The following is a 20,598-nucleotide window of genomic DNA, read 5'->3' as shown; positions in this document are numbered from 1 at the left end:
AGAAAGAAAGAAAGAAAGAAAGAAAGAAAGAAAGAAAGAAAGAAAGATTATATGAAAAGGTAGTAAAATAAAATCTGAATTGTTAAGATTAGCCCCTGCCTTCCACCTTCAAGCCTCAATGGACTTTGACTTTCATTGTATTACTGTTGAATAAAAATTTCTTCACTTGAAGACACAACGATAATTTTCATAATTCATCCTTAATTACTTCATAATTCCTGAATTAAAGCATCTTAATTTGATTGCAAACAAAACTCTCTGATGTCCTACTTCAAAGACTTGCAAAATCTAAAGCATATTTAGGACATGTTTTCCCATGAGATAAGAAGAATCTTATTATTTAAAGCTGTAGACACAGCTGAAGAAATATCAGCAATAATATTCTCCCTGCATTTCATTTTCTGAGATAAATGAATTTGTAAAATAGTAATTGAAGTTGACACCAGCACTCGGAAGAACTGTGAATTAGAATTTAGAGCTGTTAGTTGAATACTAACTACTGAAATCAGAATAAAGTTTGTGAGAAGGGGAAATAGCTTTTTGCTTTGTACTTTATGCACAATACCTAAGCCATAACCCCCAAGCAACTTACCCCATGAATTAATTTACACTGAGCATTTAAATCTTCATTGAATATGAATGACTGAACAAGTGGAATACTATCATAGGCCAATCGCTTAGGGATAAAACTTTTCTTCTGGGAGGAACTGGTGGAAATTATAGGCCAAATCCTCACTGATCTAAAATAGACTTCATGACTAGTGGGAGATGGCAGGAATTTGAGCAGAGTATTTCTCTCCCTCTGAAGCTGTGTGCCTAACCAATTTCCCACAGGAAAAACCAACAACAACAGCAACAAAACAGCACACAACAACACATGGTGTCTTATATTTCTCTGAAAAAAAAAGGCTTTGATTTTTCAGTGAAACAAGAAGCAAAAAAAGTAAACTTCTTGATGAATAAAGAAGTACTCTATGAGCCTATTCAAACTGTTTCAGCATTTCCCATTTTCCGCGCCACTCCTGTTCTCAGTGGGTAAATATACAAAATTATCTTAAACAATATCCTGTTTTTCACCAGCATCACAACATACAGAGAGTCTCTGGCAGAGCCACACAAGTCAATGAGTACTTCATACTAGAGAGAAAAGAAGAATTTCCATGATTTTCATAAAGGCCTAGGAAGGTTTATGCGTTTAACTTCCTCCAGCTTTTCATCAGGACAAGACAAGCTCTGTAAAGCTATTGAGATATTTAAAGAGGCAGATAAAGGTCTGCTCCCTTTTTTTCCCCTCACAAATAATAAATATATGATGCCTAAACACTTTTCAAAACAGGACCTTGGTTATTTCTCTGTCTCAAATCTCTTGGAAAATCAAATAATACTGTGTCTAACTGCCTGGAAATATATATTGTAAAAGACTAATGAAGATTTCTATTAACACTTACAGAAACACAGGAATCATAATGTAGTATCCAAATAACTTGTTTCACCTAGTAGACTCACAGAGCCAAAACACAAACTTGCTCTGCAACGTGACCGAACCAGAGTAATTACCTCTTCTCTTCAGCATCAAAATCATACTTCTGCAGAAAAAAAAGTTAATGAAGATACATGTGTTACCTTACAACTAAGAGCTAGGTTAGCTGTTGCAAGTCTTAGTACCCTCTGTTTTTGTAGTAACTTTTGTCCGTGTCTGGTTAATGATTTCACTGCAAATGGTTTGGTATCTCTGCACCCTGAAGGCCCACAGCTCAGGAAAACAAGACCCTGAGCAGGGAGCTTCACTGAACAAGGTGATAGACCTGTGAAAAAGCCACCCCTGTGGCTGCTGTACCCTTAGAAGTGGTGGCTGCTTCCTTTGGAGCCATGAGAAATGTGGTGTTTCGGGTCTACTAACCTCTCTTTCACATGGGATGGTTTGCACATTGCACAGCTCTCTGCTATTTTGCCCTGTGAGCTATTTTTCGTTATACCGGCTCTGCATTGGTCACCTCCTTCTGCACAGGAATACGAGATTTATACCCTAACGACTCGCAGATGTGTAAGAAAGAAATCACTGTATGATGACTGAGGAAAAAACTAGTTAAGGAAAGAAGAAAAAGGACTGATTTTTCTTCCAAATAATTACACCACTGCAGTTGTAAGCAGATGAAGACAAAAACAATACAGGAAACAGTAAACATCAGCAGTCTTAGTAAGGGTTTGCTGAAAGCCCTTTGTGTATTCACTACCTGTATTACTTCCAAGGGCCTCTGTGAACCTTCCAAGGTCACTGTGCTGCATCTAGCAAACACTGCCAAGATTCTGCAAGTGTTTCTATATTGAAAACAGACTATATAATTAATGTCACGTGAGATCATTCTCACATTTGGAAACTATTGACGAAATCAAGGCACTGGAAAACAGAACAGCTCAATCTATGTATTATGTATGCACAGCATGAGAAACTAGGGAAATCATGCTTTTTGTGCAAAACAAAAAGATGTATTAGTATAATTGTAATGTTTTGAGTGTTTGGGGATACTTGACATTTTAAAATGAATGAGTCTATACTTATAATTATGTGTTTTATAACTGGAATACAATTTTCAGACTGAATGGAAACTCTCTACTGCTAAAGCAATTATGACATTACTCTCCACTTAAAAAAAAAAAAAAAAAAAAAAAAAAAACTTAGAAATTCAGGATAACAGAATGGCTCATGGATCTACGAAATGCAGCTCAGTAAAGAAACTGAAGAAGTCTGGTTCCAAGTAAAAAAAAAGTCTGTATCCACGTAAATTCACAAAATCTTACACTTCATTTCAAGTGTTGGACCTGAGGCTCAGTAACGGGCAAGCGGAGCACCAGGATGAGCATCCCAATACAATACATCAGTTTAATTGTACCCTTTTGTGTATCAGCTAATAGATCCACTACCAAGTTCATTCTCTTCATGTGTTCAAAGTGAATCATGGCAAATGCAAAGCTGCTAAGAACAGCTCAAGTGATGGCATTGGCAGCTGGCATGCTCTTCCCATCCCCAGTTGCAGGATGGAGAGGAGCCTTATAAGCTTCTCAAATAATAATCTATGACTCTCAAGAAATGAAAGTACTGGCAAAAGCACAGTGAATGGTCACCCACCCTAACTTTATACACTTACCTTAGTTGGCTACCACCTTAGGCACCTGCATGACAGAAATGAAATTTCTGTTGCAAAGGAAATTCAGAGTAGGAGCTTACAACATATGTCTTGAACTATCCTGTGTCTTTCCACACAGAGATCCCAGAGGTGTTTGCAGGTTCCCAGGAAAGGTTTCTAAAACTGGGCACTATGAATATCCTCCTTTGTGGCTACTTTGTGGCCTGATTAAGTGAGGCAGTTGAATATTTGAATAACTTTAAGCATCTATTGTTCTCCTGAAGACAAAGGACTACTTGTGTTTAATATTATGTATATGCTGAATTACTTTGCTGAACTGGGACTTTAATCTTTGGCACCTTTACTACGACAACAAGTGAAGCAACTAAACATAACGTTTGTGGCTAGTTTTATGACATATAGCAAATAGGGCTACAAAACGGTCAAGGGTCTACAGGGGAATATGTGTGAGGAGTGGCTAAAATCACTTAGTTTGTTCAGCCCAGAGAAGACAAGACTGAACGGAGGCTCCATGGTAGCCTACAGCTCATGAGTGGAGTGGAGGGGAAGGCACTGAGCTCTTCTCTCTGGTGACAGTGACAGGATCAGAAGGAACGGTGACAGATGAGGGCCAGGCTGGATGTTAGGAAAAGGCTCTTCACCCAAAGGGTGGTCGGGCCCTGGAACAGGCTCCCCAGGGAAGTGGTTGTGGTACTAAGCCTGCTGGAGTTCAAGAAGTGTTTGGACAACACTCTCAGATATATGGTCTGATTTTTGGGTGGTCCTGTGTGGCCCCAGGAGCTGGACTTGATGATCCTGGTGAGTCCCTTCAAAGTTGGGATATTCTGTGATTCTATGATTCTAAATAACCTAGTATTGATTTAGTTTATGCTAATGGCTGAAGGTTTTGTACTGGAGACAACTTCAGAGAAGTCAACACACAACCTATTCTACAGACTGGGTGAAAATTCCAAGACCACTCACATTAGTGACCTTCAACTTCAAAATGAAATCCCATTTTCCAAAGTCATCAGGCTGGACAGATACATACACAATATCTCCTAAAGCAAACAAAAATAATGGTAGAAACACACTGTTCTTGCCAAATACTTGTCAGTAGCATCTGTTCAGTTCCTACATTGCTCAGAGCTGGCAGGGCTGCACATTACAATCTATATGATCAGTACATCCTCATCTAAGAAATTATGGATCACTTGCAATTTTTGCTTAGCTCAGATTCATTGGAGAACCAGCACAACTTTTGCTTCATCCCTCTTTTCCTTCCAACAGACACCTCCAGGATGAAACTTTCTTGAGAATAATAAGAGGTCCTACAACTGAACAGCTACTAAAATTGAAGGCAAACAATTATACTCTGGGCATGTGGGATGAGTGCTCTTGACTGTTTTAAAGATGATATTATTTCCAACTTAACAGCACAGAATTTCTGTCCCATTACAGCACAGAAACACACATTCAACCTGCAGGTGTGAAACCTGAGGCTTGCTAATTATTTTGCCATTGCTCTCTGTGTGATTCTGAGTGTATTAGGCAGAAAAGAAGAAACCACTAGTAATGAACTATTTCTATAGAAAATTGGATCTCATAAAATATTTTTATTTATTTATTGTATGTGTGGTGGTTTTACCATGCTAGGCAGTTGAACACCACAACCGCTCTCTCACTCCCCCTCCTCAGATGAGGAGGGGAAGAAGTAAAGGAAAGAACAACTCACGGGTTGAGATAAGGATGATTTAATTAAAGAGGGGAAAATATATATATATATATATTATTAAGGAAATATTATTATTAATTAAACAATTCAACTAAAGGGAAAAAAGGGAAAGGGGAAGAGGGAGGGGGGAAAGGGAATAACTAAACAAAACAAGTAAAGGCTATGTGGAAGTGCACAGGAAAGAAATTACTTCCCACAAATGAGCGATGCTTGACCACGTCCTTGAAGCAGGGCCTCAACGCACGTAGCCGGTGTTCAGGAGGAGGACAGGCGTTTTCACAATGAGAGCCCACCCCTCCCCTCTTCTTCCTTTTTCCACCTTTTATTGCTGAGTGTGACATCATATGGTATGGAATATCCCTTTGGTTGGTTTAGGTCAGCTGCCCTGCTGATGTTTCTTTCTCACTTTTTTGCCCACCCCCTAGGAGGGTCAGAGAGAGTCCTGATGCTGTGCCAGCACTTCTCAGCAGCAGACAACACTGGTGTGATACCACTGCTGTTCTAGCTACAAGTGCAGAGCGCAGCACTGTATGGGCTGCTGCAGGGAAAGTTAACATCCCAGCCAGACCCAGTACAGTATGGAAGCTAGGAAAAGTCTAAATTAACATGATGAATTTTCCAAGATTTACAAAATTTCACTTCTCTCCAGACCTACCACTCTAATCTTGAAGATGTGATTTGATGCAACTGGATGCTAGGCATCACACTTTTCTAGATGTGAGGACAAAATGTTATGTGCATGCAGACTGAATAAGAACCAGAATATCCCAGAAGAGTCCTGGAGATTAGGACCCTACCATGCCCTAAATGCTTAAGATATGGAGACTGGTCTTTGAAAATGAGGTGTGAGAAAATCTGTGGCAAGGACGATGGATATGAAGCTAATATTTTGTCTTAGCCCACAGAAAGCAAAAAGTTACTATTATGCTGTAAGCTGTCTTGGGATCACCACACAGAAATTACTACTAGGAAATGGAGTGTTGAACAGAGCAGCTGAAGGGTGTATAAGAGGAAATCTCATGCTCAAAAACATTTCAGGATCAATATCCTCCAGAATTAATATCCTCTACCTGGCTGCAAAAAACAGTCATAGCTCAGCCAATGACAATACCAAATTTGTCTCTTGCCTGCAGGAAAACATCTTAGTCCTCATGCATATTTACATCATGATTCCTTCAACATGACAGTCAATAGCAATCAAAGTCTCTGTGATTTTTTAATTTTAGTCTAAAACCCCAATTAACTTTTCTATATTTACTGCATTTTGCTTCACCTAAAGATGTCTTCAGTGATGTCAATAACTAAAACAGTTTCAGTACGCTCAGAGTTGGTCCTGACAAAGGTCCACCCAACATCTAATGAAACATTAAATCAAATAGTTTCTTTACAGTATGTGATAAATGTCCTTCGGTCGTCCTTCAACTCCCCCTTTCTCCTTATTTGGTGGATCTCTTTGCTGGTTATCAGAGGCTTGTGCAGCGTCCCATGCAAAAGTCTGCAGTTTCCTAAAAAAAACTCCTTGGTCCTCTTATCTCCCAGACTAGAGTCTCAATGTTCGCCCTTCAAACCCTCTATTTACACAAATTGCTGGATCGTTCCTTTGCATGATACAAGAACTATGTACACTAATCACTCTGTTTTTCTTAAATAGGAGCTTATATTTCATCATGCGGCCCTAGCATTGTTCCATACTGACACGTATGGAACATACTGTTCCATACTAAACACATTTCACAAGTAATACTTCAAAAATATGTGGAAATAAACGTACACAAAGTCTTATATGCTTTAGGCATTTTAGGACTACTAATCTTACAGAATATCCACTGCCTATTCAATTACTTCAGTATGACCTTTCTTTCTGAATTTTTAAGATGAATGATACATTTGATGCTAATGTCAAAAGCAAAAGAAGGATATATGCATACAGCTCATGAGTCTAAGCCAATAGTGTTACAAGTATTCACAGGAATAGAATAAAAATATCACTAAATGCCTTTTCTCTATGACTTCTGAAAGACAACTTTACTTACACTCAGCGGGTGATGATGAAGCCTTTTGCCTGATCATGGTATGCTGCTGTGTATAAGACTTCAGGGACTGACTAAGAGGTTCTTACTGCTGTGCTAAAGGATTTTAATTTACTTAAAAATTGGGGCATAAAAGACTTTTCCTTTTACTGGCATGCATTTTATTGAATTCTAAATTGCATATTAAAGTTCACTGCTATTAAAATGACTCATTGTATGTATTCATGGATACCTCCACAAAGGAGCACAAAGTACACTGTACTAACAGTTTTTTTTTTTTTTTTTTTTTTTTTTCCTGCATTTTCTACATTTTTATTTCTTTTCATATTTTCAGGACAGAGAGAACAAGATATAAATTCTATTCTATAGATATTCAGTTATGCAAAAAAAACAGACTTACTCTGTGAAACACAAATTCTAATTTTACAAAGCCCAAGAAATGAATTTTTAATACAGTGCTGAGAAGGTTTCAAAGGGAAGCCTCCACTCACTGGACACTTGGGAAACAAATACTACTTAATAAAAGGAGGTGCAATTGTGAATATAATCACTGCACAAAAACTTGAATAAGGTTTTTTCCACAAATTTCTGCACACATTTGTCTTATTTGTCACCTTCTCTTTTCCATTTTAGATCATGAAACCCTGCAGTCAGTTCTCAAGCATGCATCATAAGACTTTCCACAGAGCAGTGAAGAGCCATCTGAGGTGGTCACATACTTGGAAAGAAGTAAGACACAGCAAGACAAAAAGAAGCAGAAAAGCTTTTTCAGTTACACATCTAAACGTGCTGGGTCTGTCTCTTTTAATGTAGATTTTGACCTCTTTAGCTTCTTATAAGCTACAATAGCTATCAGTGCTGTTAGTCCATAACTGAAGAAAGCATTTGGTTTTGTCTACCAAGCTTTTCAGACACTGGCAGAAAGCAAGCCAGTGTTTGCTACAACTCCTCTAGGTTTTCTCTAGGGACAAAGCCAATCTTTCAGGCAATTAGTACTAACAAAGCTTCTGATATCTTGTAAAGAAGGCTTTGCCAAGCTTTATGAACCTCAATGGAAAAAAAAAAAATAGAAAATGAAAAAAGGAATAGGTGGTATAACAATTTGATCTGATGGAAAAAAATGTTTGGCTTCAGTTGTTTCTGAAGAACAGTGTGGTTCTCTGAGTTGCCTTGTTGGAAATTCTCTGTAGGGGAGCGTCAGTGGAACTGCCACAAATTTTTCCTCATTTATCTCTCTGTGAAGACAATATGGCTCTACATAGCATGTGAGAGTATAGCTTATTAGACTGCAGCGTGCAATACTGTCAGGAATAGGAAACACCATGAAAATGAGATGGTGGCCACAACAGAAAATACCCCTCCTGTTTCCTGCATCTAAAATATTCCTAAGCCTAAAAACCCAATATGAGGTATATGAGTCACAGAACTCTGATTTATATACTTGGCTGACTTCCCACCATTAGCAGGCAAAGCTGTGAAGGAGCATAATAAGAAAAAGCTCGGATAACCTTTGCAGGAGCTAGTTCAAAAAACTGAGATTTCTCATCAACACTGTAGAAGATCCTAACACTGAAATTGTTAGCACTGAGGTAGAAATTTTTGCTGAGAGAATGAACTACACTTGAAAGATAAAGTTAAATTTCTGCTGCTATAAACTTTATAATGAATACTGATACCAATTATAACAAGCTAGAAATTATTGTCACCGGAGTAGGTGATTTTATAACTTTTTCAGAGAGGACAGCAATTCAAAATGCCAGAACAGGGTGTGCAATAGGGCTTGGAAAAAAGACGTTAGAGGAAACATCCAGGGACTTCAGTGAAGGAAGCTGGTGACTGTCTCATAAACACTATCAGGCTGTCTATAGGTTAAGCCTTGAGCAACTTCTTTTATTTCAAATAGACGATGAAGGACACCTACCTACCTTATTCAAGAATATCACTGGCTTCCTTCTACACTCCTGTAAAGGCTTTTAGCACAACTTCCTGATACCTTCCCACATTAATATATGTATGAAGCCCTGCACAAGAATACACTAGAAGCTACCTAAATTGGCACTCTGAAATCCAGCAACTCTGCACTGTCAAAGACCACATTCAGTGCAACACACTGCAATGACTCAAGCAATGAGAACATCACACCTTGTCAGGAGAATGTCCTGCTGCAGCTGTTTGCAAGCCCACATCATTCACGTGTCAAAATTAGATAAAGGCCCATTTGCTGTCTATGTTCATTTTATACAAATCTACCATTCTATCAGAGCTAATGAAAGAGCTTTTTTTCATTAATGTTATTTGTAATATTTAGGTATAATGATTACTTTCTGAGCAATTCATGATGGAAAGAAGAGTTTCCCTCATCACAATCTATTGTTGTTGGCACCAATCCCAAAATTTTATATTTCTATTTCTGCACTGCCACATTTGTTTCCACTGCTCTTCTCCATTTCCTTGCAAGAACTCCAGCTACTCTTTTCCTATGAAACAAAAACAACAAAACATATTCTCTCTTTCATTAGATGTCAACTCAAGACCTCAAAATAAGTCTATGGTTTCCTGAGTGAAACTGAATAGCACAAGTCTAAATTATTTAAGCCTTGCCTAAGTGGCCCTGCTGTGCAGATGAAGTACAACACATCATGTGAAGTCTGCCGAGGAATGAACAGAGCTGCTGAGGCTACATGCATCATCCTGCACTCAAATGTACTCCCTTCTTACCACTAAAAAATCCTCCCCTATGCAATACATGCAGTTTGGCCATGTGTGAGAGTTTGCAAAGATCTCCTTGTATATGTGTGTACTGGGTACTGTGTCTGTGCTCACTCACTTGTTCCTTAACACTCTAACTTTCAAGCATGCTAGCTCACCTTTAGATATTCAGATATCTAGATATTCAGATATCTAGATATTCAGGTATCACACAGTCATGTTACCCCTAGAAGAAAGAACAAGAAACTGAGTAGATATTTTGATAGACTTCTTTAAACTGGCTATTATAGTTCACAAGAGGAGATCTGCAGTGTTATTTTTCAGAAAACAAACAAACAAACAAAAACACACAAAAAAACAACCACCAAGCAAAACCAAAACATTCTCCCTTCTCCCCTTGCCCCTCTCTTCCTCTCTTCCTCCCTTCCTCCACCCCCCAAGTTTTTCTTTAAATGAATTTAATTTAAAAATGGTTCTCAGGTATGGCTCACAGATACAATCTGCCAGACGTTCTCAAGATGCCATCTGGGTGGGCATTTTGGCCCACAGACCCAGCTAACTGTTCTCATTCAGGAATTAAATGACTAGGAAAGTGTTCCAAAACTGTGAGGTCTAATGCATTAAATGTGAATTACTGAAGCTAATCAGCCTTTTCATTAGCATATGACTGTTTTATAAATTATGTTGAGGCATGTCATTTCCAAAGGATCACACAAGAGAACTCCCAATTTTTTCATTATTTAACTACTGCTACATGCTATCAGAATCAACATCTGCTACATACTATCAGAACCAACAAACTGTGAAAAACAAGAAACAGCACTGAAAAACAGACTTTGATAGAAGTGATTTAATCATACCTGAGCCCTAAAGATGATGACCATGAAGTTCAAATGGTTAGGGTTTATCCTGTAACTGTGAGAACACAAGGTGAAGGCTGGAAGACAGGTGGGCATTTTGACTAAACAAACCCACCTTGCAACTAGCTGGTGCAACATGATGTGGGTTTTTTGGGGGGATTTTAAAAGTACTTTCCATGAAAAGAGAATGGAAAGGAATCAGGCTGGCAGACTGTGAAGCCTGCTAACTGGTTTCAAAGAAAAGATTAAGCCATGAAGTGAAAAACTAGGGACATCTGCTTCTTGAAATGCCATCAAACCGAAAACCTTGTATCTGGAGTAAATCTGATGGGTATTTCTCTTCAATGCATTTTGTACCATAATGTATTTTACACAGTGATTGGCATCCATGTTGTTACAGTTGCATTAATTTTCTTTAGTGGACTCAAATAACCACCAGCATTAACTGTTTGGACTCACTTGTATTCTGAAAACATGCACCAGATAACTGACACTGCCCACCCACACAATAGAGAACTGCCCTGTTTTTAAACAGCTTACAATCTGAAATCAGCTGAATGTTGCAGCACTGCAAAGAAAATCTGAGTTCCGAAATAATGCATAGCATTATGATTATCAGATCAGTGTCTAAATCAGGGTGCAATAAATCTTGGAAGGCCAGAAATTACTGACAATTTACTGGAAGAAGCTCAAGATATATTAACCAGTACATTATAAAAGGAAGCAAGGATCTTTGTTTTACTGAGACACTGAAATCTTTATTAATAAAGTTCGGGCTTTAATGATGATGAAAGCAATCAGACAAGGAGTTTCAAAGGTAGCTGCACATATAAATTCCCTTGTCTCATTTGAAAATCAAAGGCAACAGCAATCATATTTGGTTTTAAACAGCATATCATCACCAAAAAAAAAAAACCTTATCCTTTTCATGCAAGAATAAAATGTGGGTGGGGGAGCAAACATGATGGGAACATGGAGATCAGCAACTGATTTATGGGCATGACCTGAGTTAATAAAGAAAGAGAAGTTCAGAATGATCTAGACAGCAGTGAAGACAAACTAGATTGTGGAAAGGATGACAGTAGTTGTGCAGGTTACAATAAAATAATCAGAAGTGACAGTCAACCTTCATCGTCCGTTGAGGCAAGTATGCATCTGGTTTGGAAAGAATACCTTAGCATCCACTTCATGTTGCTGCAGGCCCTCCTTTTTCTTTTCTTCTCCGGGGGGGGGGCGGAGGGGGGAGGGTAGGGGGCAACGCGTCTTTATTTAATGTGTTCTGCTGTTTTTCAAATCCCCTCTTTCCCTAGATACTGGTAACACAAAAATATGTTACTTACTCCCTCATGCGTTTCAGTTTGGTCTCAGCCATAGTGCTGTTGAGAGCTCTGAATCCCTGGGGTGTCCCTGGAGCCACTCTGGTGACAGTTCCCGAGCCTACAAATCAATTCAGACACACAACCTTATTCACCTTCATCCCCTGAATACTACTGCAGAGTCAAGGGTAGTCGGGAGGAGGAAGACTATTCCTGTTCCTCACAAGGTGCCACATTAATTAAAGATGAATTAGATTATTAAATACCTATTAAAAACAACAACTGTCTTTGGGATGTGTAGATTTATAGCTCAAAGGCAATGAAATTGTAATGTGAATTTTCCTGCTGTGTAGCATACAGAGAATTACATTACAACAGAAAAGACAGTTACCCAAGGAAGTGCTGGCACGGATAAATATTCAACAAAATGAAGTTGACTAGGACAATGTTTATTTTTCTCCATAGTTCTTTCCCTTATCTGTAAGAGTGAGAACCTTCTTCCTAACAGGCAAGTCTCTCCTTTGGCTTGCTTAAAATGTAAACTGACAGTGTTCTACGAATCAGACAGTAAATTGACTTATGACATCACTTCTCCTTTCAGATGAAGGTAGTCCTTAAATCCTTTATATATATATATATATATATATACAAATATACATACATACATGTATATGTAAATATAAATTTATATAGTTATGAGGAATATGAAAAATATACATATGCATATGCCCCACCCCCCCACTTCCTGTTCACTTGTCTTGTAGGTTATTGCAATATTTGATGACCAAATAGTCATAGAAGATCATGGTTTTCATCTACAGGAACCTAGATCTCACAGTCACAGAGGACCATCAGGGTTGTCAGATCAAATATCCTGCACTTTTATGCCACCACTGCATTACACAAGCCTCTGCTTAACCTGACCAACCTTCAAGTTCAAGTTAGTGATTTATTTATTTATTACCCTACTGCCTCCATTGGAAGACAATTTCAGAGCCTTCCTGTGACCTGCTGGCTAAAATCCCTTTCCTAACTTCAAGCCAAAATTTATTTACTGGCCAGCTTGTGCTCATTTTTCTCCTGTTAGTCCTTTTCTTTGACTTACTCAGTTCATCCTTTCCCTTTTACATACTCCTTTCATTTGTATTTGGAAAAATAAAGATCCTGCTTTCAGCTTTCACTTTCCTACAGCTTTTTTTTTTTTTTTTTTTTTTTTTCTTGCAGGTTATTTGGTATTAGGATTCCATTTCCCAAAAGAAGAGAATGTATATCATGGTGGAACTCATCCTGTGCAAGGCACCCAGGCTCTGAACAGACAAAGCAAGGTTCTGCATAAGGTATGAATACGCCAAAAGTCACACAAGCAAGTTAATGCAATGCCTGGTCAACATGAACACGCTCTTCCCTCCTGGCAGGGTTGTTTTAGCTTAGAGTCCCCTGGGTTTTAGCTTGAATTTCATTAACATTGATCATGTACAGCCAGAAGGAGCTTACAGCTAAGCTACCTTTCCTCTATAAGCAGTACAGACACCCCCAGAGAGTACTGAATCCTTCTCATTAATGCATAATCATAACCTTCCCAGGAGTTAAGCTCCTATGTCTTACATGGTTATAGATCCAGACCATAGAAATTTGAACACTGAGAGTAAACTTTCTGTCCTGAAGGACCCAACTGAATCACTCACAGTGAGCATCTGCTGGATTTAGAGCTTTACAAGTGAATATAGGAAGCAGGCATGGAGAGAGACTACACAAGAAATGGATTCCTGACTCCATTGTCTAGCTATGGAAAAAAATGTTTGACTACTTAATGGCTAATAGTTGTCTGGTATTACAATTGAGGTATAGATAAGATAAAAAATGACAAGCTCAGTTCTTATGAGTAGCCAATAACTTCACAAACCATAAATATATATATTTCCTGATGATTTAATACCACACATGCATATCCATACATTTTAACATGTGGTCTTTAAGCATTCAATTACTTTAGCAGCACTGAAGAATTCAGATATCCACAGAGTGGCCCTGAGGGAGCTTCAAGTACTGCAAAGCAATGTTCATGACTTACCAGGTGGCTCACTCCTCTTTGAGTTGGTAAAGAAATAGTGTCCAGATGTGAGAATTCGGGCTTTGATATCATTGTCAGACTTCAAAAGCAATAAAAGAAGTTCTGCCCTGAGCACCAATGGTCTAAGGAAAATGTAATTTTTGCATTCTTTCACGACAGAGTATATTTAATAACAGACCCCACCTAAATTCTGGTATTACTATTATTACAGGATATATCATTGTGGTAAGAGCTCAGCATACTCTTTCTGCTTAGTGGGTTCAGTCTATTTATTGCTACAATACTTTATCTCCCTCTCCTCTGACATTTCATTATTAAAGACATCCTTCTTGTGTTGTTTTTTTTTTTTTTTGGTTTCTTTTTTTTTTTTTTTTTTCTGGGTTTCCAGGCTAAATAATTCTTACTTTTTCTACTCTCCACATTGGCAGTTGGCCAAGCAAAACTTCCTCTCTAAATACAAACTAATATCTATCTTTCTCTCCATTAAATATGATCTTCTGGGTACTGTGAAGTAGCTGCAAGGACTACAGATTATAGGATGCTGCAAAGCTGTGGTTAGTCATAAAAAATGAGTTCTCAGTGAAAACCACTAAAAGCTTTTCACATTGTTGCTATGAAAAACATCAAAACTTTTCCTAGAATGATTCATAACCCACACCAACTTCTATATCATAGGCATTTTCTTAGAAGCATTTACTTGATTAACAATGTATTTTGCACCCAGCTTTCAGCAGTTTGCCTACCCATACATCAACACAGAACATGTAACTATGCTTCTTCAAAAAGTGGCCAAGTATCTATTTGCATTTTCAAGCAATTTATCATTCTTAATTTGTTAAAAAAATCAAATAAAACAACAAGAACATTGACATTTTAAAACCAAGTACTGGCACTTTCTAAATATGTTTAAAAGATGAATAATCTCCTAGTCTTTAGCCTAATACAACATAGAACAATGTAGGGCAAAATTGTCCTCTTGGGTCACAGAGCACCAGTTTCAAGGCTCTCATGCATCCTTCCCACCCTGTCTAAGGGAAGAACGATGCAAGGTTCTAGAGGGAAAGAAATACTGTCTCACATTTATTCATACATACAGTTAAAAAGGATGATTATGATTATGATTAGCCAATGAGATTTCTATACATTATGGCCAAAGGAATTCCTACCTATATTTATGCTAAAGACCCAGTAAGTGTTGATAGACATCTCTTGGTAAGTCATTATGTGTTAAGAAACTATTATCTAGTTTGGATTAGCCTTTTTTCAGCTTTCACTTCTACATATAAGATCCTCCAATGCCTTTTTCTACAAGATTGAAAAGCCCCTTAGAAACATATGTATTTTCCTGAGCTTAAAATATTTATAATAATACAAAGTGACCAAATTGCCTCTAACCTTCTCCTCTTTTAAACTAAGCGACTTAGTATATTTTAAAGACAGTTTTTCAAACTTTCTTTCATTTTGAAGCTCTGTTCTGGGATCTCCCCAGTTTTTCAAACTTTACCAGCATGTACTGTGATATTGCAAATCTACCCCCCACAGAGCTGTGTAGCTAACCCCAAATGAACCGTGTGCTGGTATTCACAGTGATTCAGTGGGAACTCCTGGGGAGAAAACTCAGTTATTTTAAAAACTCCCAGGCTTTTACCATTCACTACTAAGGTTTTATACAGAAGAAATTTCACCTGTGGAAAAACAATGCATAATTATTGCATTCTCTTTATCACAGCCCTTGCTGACATAAAAAAAAGTTCTAGTTTTTCTCTACTCAGATGTTCTCTAAGATCTGCTGTAAATGGCACACAGTTTTTTCACAATTCTTTTAACATTGAAAAATGCTATGAGAAATTCTGTCCATGCCAAACTTCTACATCCACCTTACTGCCATGAAGTTTCTACTGTTTTCAGGAGTAGCTGTTAAAATCATGTTGTGGGTCTGTAGCCCAGCAAGGCAGTATTGCCACTGCTAGTACCAGGCCACAGGCTTGGGCCTGGGTTTACAAGACCTCAGCACTGAGGTCTGTCAGACTTTCTCTGACCTTGTCTTGGCCCAGTGGGAGTTTTGATTTAATTGCTTAAACTGTAACTTCAGTTCTTCTAATGACCTTGTGGTTATTTTGCTTTATTTCCACTTATTTTTGTATTGTACAGAGCTTTTAGATTAATAATGAGCAGCTATTCACATATAATACATATTTTTAGCTAACATAATTAAAGAAGAAATGTAGAGAAATACACACCTGATACATGAGCAGAAACCTTGAAAAGTGGAGACATGGGATAAGTCTAAGGGTATAGGATTGTAAGAGGTGAAGGCATGAGAAGGCACTGGAGGCCCCATGGCTATAAGCAACTCATTAGTTATTGAAGAAATGAAGACCAAGAAATGGGCAGAATTAGCTTTAGGTTAACAAAGATAACATCTAAACTATGTAAAATGCACATAATGTTTTTGATGTGACGTGAATTTGCAGGCCAGTGAAGGAAACACGAGGTATAAATGCATGTTGGCAAACACACAAAAATGATCCCAAGTGGAGGAAGAAGCAAGCATGAACCTCACCATTCCTGGTGAAGGACTGCAGGTGCTGAGGGCTGATCACATCCCTGACATGTCAGGCTGAAGCTACCAGTGTTAGGATCATCAGGAAGCTGAGCATAGCACCAAGCAAATTGGGAGTTATGAAGAAATGCATGTATTAAAAATTAAGACCTTTTCTTATAGCAGTAGTCATTTACTTATATCCTTTATCTTTCTTCTCTGTAATTATTAATTCTGAACTAACAATAATTCTTTGATTCGACTGTTAATATTTCAATAAGACTAATAAAAAGTTATTGGCTTTACATGTAGATGCATTTTCTTTTTGTATATAACAAGACTATGAGATTAAATCTCCCTAAATTCATGACAAATATATATGTTATGTGAAAACTAATACAAGCTAAGGTCAAGAGGACAATTAGCCTTATGAATTTCATGTAAGATGTTAGAAAATATTCAAACAATCCAGAAACAAAAATAATAGGGAAAGGAGCAGATAATATGTACAGAATCTCACATTCAATTACCTATTTATTGGTTAACGAAAGATCATGATATTTGTAATATTTTTTTACCTGTATGTTTTTAAATATTGTTAAAAATGTGGCTATATATTAGTCCAAGAAGTTTAAACTTCAGGAGATGTTCTCCCTTCAGTGAAATGCTCACTTTCTTGTCACAAATATGAACCATAGAAATCTTTCATACAGAAAGCTGTGATACAAAAGATATCCCACAGAGAACAAAAAGCTTAAGAAAACATTCTCCATGTGTTTTGCAGAGTTCTCTCGAACGATGCAACAGAAATATCTTTTCTTATCATAGATGGACTTTTTAAATTAGTAAATTGTTCTCACTTCAAACAAACAAACAATGACAACAAAACCATCCTGTCTTTTCTTTATGATACAGGCATTCCTAGTTGATAAACATGATACTTCTAGATTTTACATCTGGACTCAAAATAAATAAATAAATAAATCCTGCTTTATAGGATTTAAGATGTGCATCTAATTAAGATGCACATTAATAAGATGGGGGATATATTAAGTTTATTTTAAATAGTTTGTACTCCATTCAGCTTTGTAGCTAGACATCGGAAGAAATTAAAACAGTAAATATTTAAAGCTTCTCAGTGATACTGAGCTTACAAAGATAAAAGGGACCCTCACAGACTTCTCTCTTATTATCATCACATTTATTTGTTTGGAACAGATCATACAAGCCTAATTACTAGCTCATCTTGGAGAAAGGCTTTAAGTTTCAGTACAGAGTGGTCAGATGTTTTTTTTAATAATTAAACCATAATTTAATTTTTAATATAATAATTTTAAAAGGCATCTTCACGTATTTTGTACTGAAAAAAAAAAAAAAAAAAAAGAGGAAGCCAAGAGTCTCTTCAATACTATGATTTTTTTTTTTTTTTAAATGACACTGTTTGGTTTTGGCTAATACCAGAGTATTATTCTTTTACATTAACATAACAAAACATTAAAGTGTAGAGCTAAATCTTGTCCTCATTTCTACTTCTACAAAACCACTGCAGACTAAAGTGATGTAAATTTTTAAATTTGAAGACTGTGGGATCTCTTTTAGCATGAAGACAAAGCACACGTGAATTGGCCTTTGTTCAGTCATAAGGATCGCCCTGACACAAGACACAGAAGGTGACCAGAGAGTGCCAGACACAGCTTTAACTCGCTTTCATCCTTTTTCTTCAGTTTTCTCCGCCCATCAGCCCATGCTCATGAGGCAGGCTGAAACAGAGCTCAGCACTGAAGGAACCTCTGCAAGGAGGATGTATCCTATGTTCTCATTTCAGAGCCACAAGGTAATAACACCAAGCCAGGTTTATTATGACTGAATGACTGTAAATGAGGAACCAAAACAAGAAGCAACAAGGTTTCTTTCATGCAACCCACATGCAGACTGCTGTTGGCACCACTCAGCCTGGTGGTCTTCCAGGACAGTGACACCACCCTCAGTAAATATCCTTCTTTCACCTACACCTTCTTTTTAGCTTTTAAGTAGAACATGAGAAACTAGAATATGAAAATCTAAATTTATAGAGAGAATTTTCAGGAGACTTTAGGATTAAATTGCAAACTTAAATTCTCAGTGATTTTCCCATGCCTGTAATGAAATAGTGTAAGGTAAAATAAGTATTATCCAATCCTGGATCATTAAAAAATAATAATAATAATAATAATTTTTATCTTATTGTTACCAATATTAGAAACTGTAAAACAACTTACATATCCTTAAATGTTTTCCTCTGGAGAAAAAAAAAATGGCAAAAGCCAAATTTTTAACATTCCATAATGTTGGCCATCATGTTTTATGATTCTATTATTTTCAACAAAAGCAATTAATTGTGCATGCCAGTGTATTCAGCATACTTATACTTCTGTGTAGTAGATTAAGGAAGCAATTTTCAAGAAGATCACTTTTTTGAGTCATTCTTTTGCAAAATGGTAGTAATTGGATTGTGATGAATAAGGACTATCAATAAGTGCTGCTCTTACATTTAGAGAAGAGATACCATCTTACCCAATGAGCTGTTATTCAGGACACTCTCCATATACTTGACCATTGCCACAATATCACTGTCCTGAGGATAAATGAAATAATGAATAGCATTAGTGTGTGCAAAATCTTAAATATAAACATTGTATACCAGAGGTATGATCCCACAAGCATAAATGACATCACTTACACCAATGAGCATCAACAATAACTACAGTTAAGGGAATATGTTGCTCAGAACTTTTTATGTTTTATTCCCCTAAAACAGTAGGCTTGGGAATAATATCATATACAAACAATTATTTAAGTCAGATTCCTTGCAGAACACAAAAACATAGGACAGCTATGCATGGAGCTTAAACAATATGTTTATTGTTGAGAATGGTGTGCAGTCTTTGAAAACAAACCAGCATTTTAGCATTGGTTAGTCCTGAAACATCTAAAACAATAACAGATTGAAAAAGGAAAGTGTGTACTTCATAACTATCCCAAAAATTCTTAGTTATGATATTTGCCTCTGCAAATTAATAATTATGTTTCATTTAATCACAGCTACTTAGATATCTAGTAGCAATGAATAATTAAAATTTTAATTAAGAAAAGATTTGAGCACTTTTCCATTGTAAGCTTTCTGTTACCAGACAAATAACAGTTTTGCTATGATATCTTTCACATGAAATGTTATTTGTGTATACTGATGAAATTTAAGATCTAACCATTTAGCAAGTATTATGCTCCACGAAGGACAGAAAATTTCATTCAAGTCTATGAGAGAAGCCTGAGTTTCTAGAAGCTCCCATTTGACAACATGGTGACATGGCATTCCTTGACTATTTAAAACTGAAAGTCAAAATCCTGACTTTGCTGAAAAATCCACCCAACTCCTGTATTTTTAAAAATATTGAGCACCCTATGGTTTTAAAAGCCCTGCAGAACAGGTAAGAGAGTTTGACAGATGCACAGAAAAGAGGCACTCCCACACATTAGAGCCAGCATGGAGGAATACTTGGACATTTCAAATTCTGAATAAGTGAACCCCTTTCTAACAGCAACAGGTCATGCCAAGAATGACCTGGCAGGCATTAGGAACCGAGTGGAGCAATTTTGGGGTGATAACACACAGACCACCTACAGCTACTGACGAGACACTAGAGCTGTAATTCACTGGAGCTATGATAATTTATGCAATATCACTGGAGCTATGATAATCTATGCCAGCTGATTATGTTGCTTAACAATCTCAGAAGCAACCTGGAAATTGAAAATATGGAGCTAATGTACCATATGGCTAGACTTTGTCATAATGAGGAGGGCTAATTTGCTATTACTATTGTCACTAAAAAAAAACACCACAAAGAGCAAGGTGATAAACTGAAGTAAAAAGCATCCATTAGCATCTCAGCTAAATCAAAGCCCATGTGAAACCTTTACTGTTCACTAACTTTTCAAAATGAAGCCTCTTCTATACAACATATTTTCTAATTCATATTTAGAAACAATTTCTTATTCTTTCATGTTTTCCCCTTAATTAGCTCTCATACAATTAGAAATTACTGTTCCTATGAAAGAAAGAAAGAAAGAAAGAAAGAAAGAAAGAAAGGAAGGAAGGAAGGAAGGAAGGAAGGAAGGAAGGAAGGAAGGAAGGAAGGAAGGAAGGAAGGAAGGAAGGAAGGAAGGAAAG

At 37.1% G+C, this 20,598-nt stretch overlaps 1 protein-coding gene across 9 annotated transcripts in view; it reads right to left on the bottom strand.

Moving 5' to 3' along the window:
- NEK11 (NIMA related kinase 11) overlaps positions 1-20,598 on the bottom strand; it is a 117,384-nt gene that overhangs the window by 7,858 nt on the left and 88,928 nt on the right. For 8 of the 9 annotated variants that reach the window (XM_035317040.1, XM_035317045.1, XM_035317047.1 and 5 more), the window contains 2 exons: positions 18,942-19,002; positions 11,800-11,896 (listed from right to left, as the gene is read on the bottom strand). In XM_035317040.1, the coding sequence (XP_035172931.1) occupies positions 11,800-11,896; positions 18,942-19,002 (158 nt within the window). The remainder of the gene's footprint in view (positions 1-11,799; positions 11,897-18,941; positions 19,003-20,598) is intronic. The other variant, XM_035317046.1, reaches the window with a different exon arrangement.

Source organism: Oxyura jamaicensis, chromosome 2 (genome assembly GCF_011077185.1).
Source record: "Oxyura jamaicensis isolate SHBP4307 breed ruddy duck chromosome 2, BPBGC_Ojam_1.0, whole genome shotgun sequence".
NCBI lineage: Eukaryota > Metazoa > Chordata > Aves > Anseriformes > Anatidae > Oxyura > Oxyura jamaicensis.
Note: the sequence above shows the minus strand (reverse complement) of the source record. Positions and strands in the feature narration are given on the sequence as shown.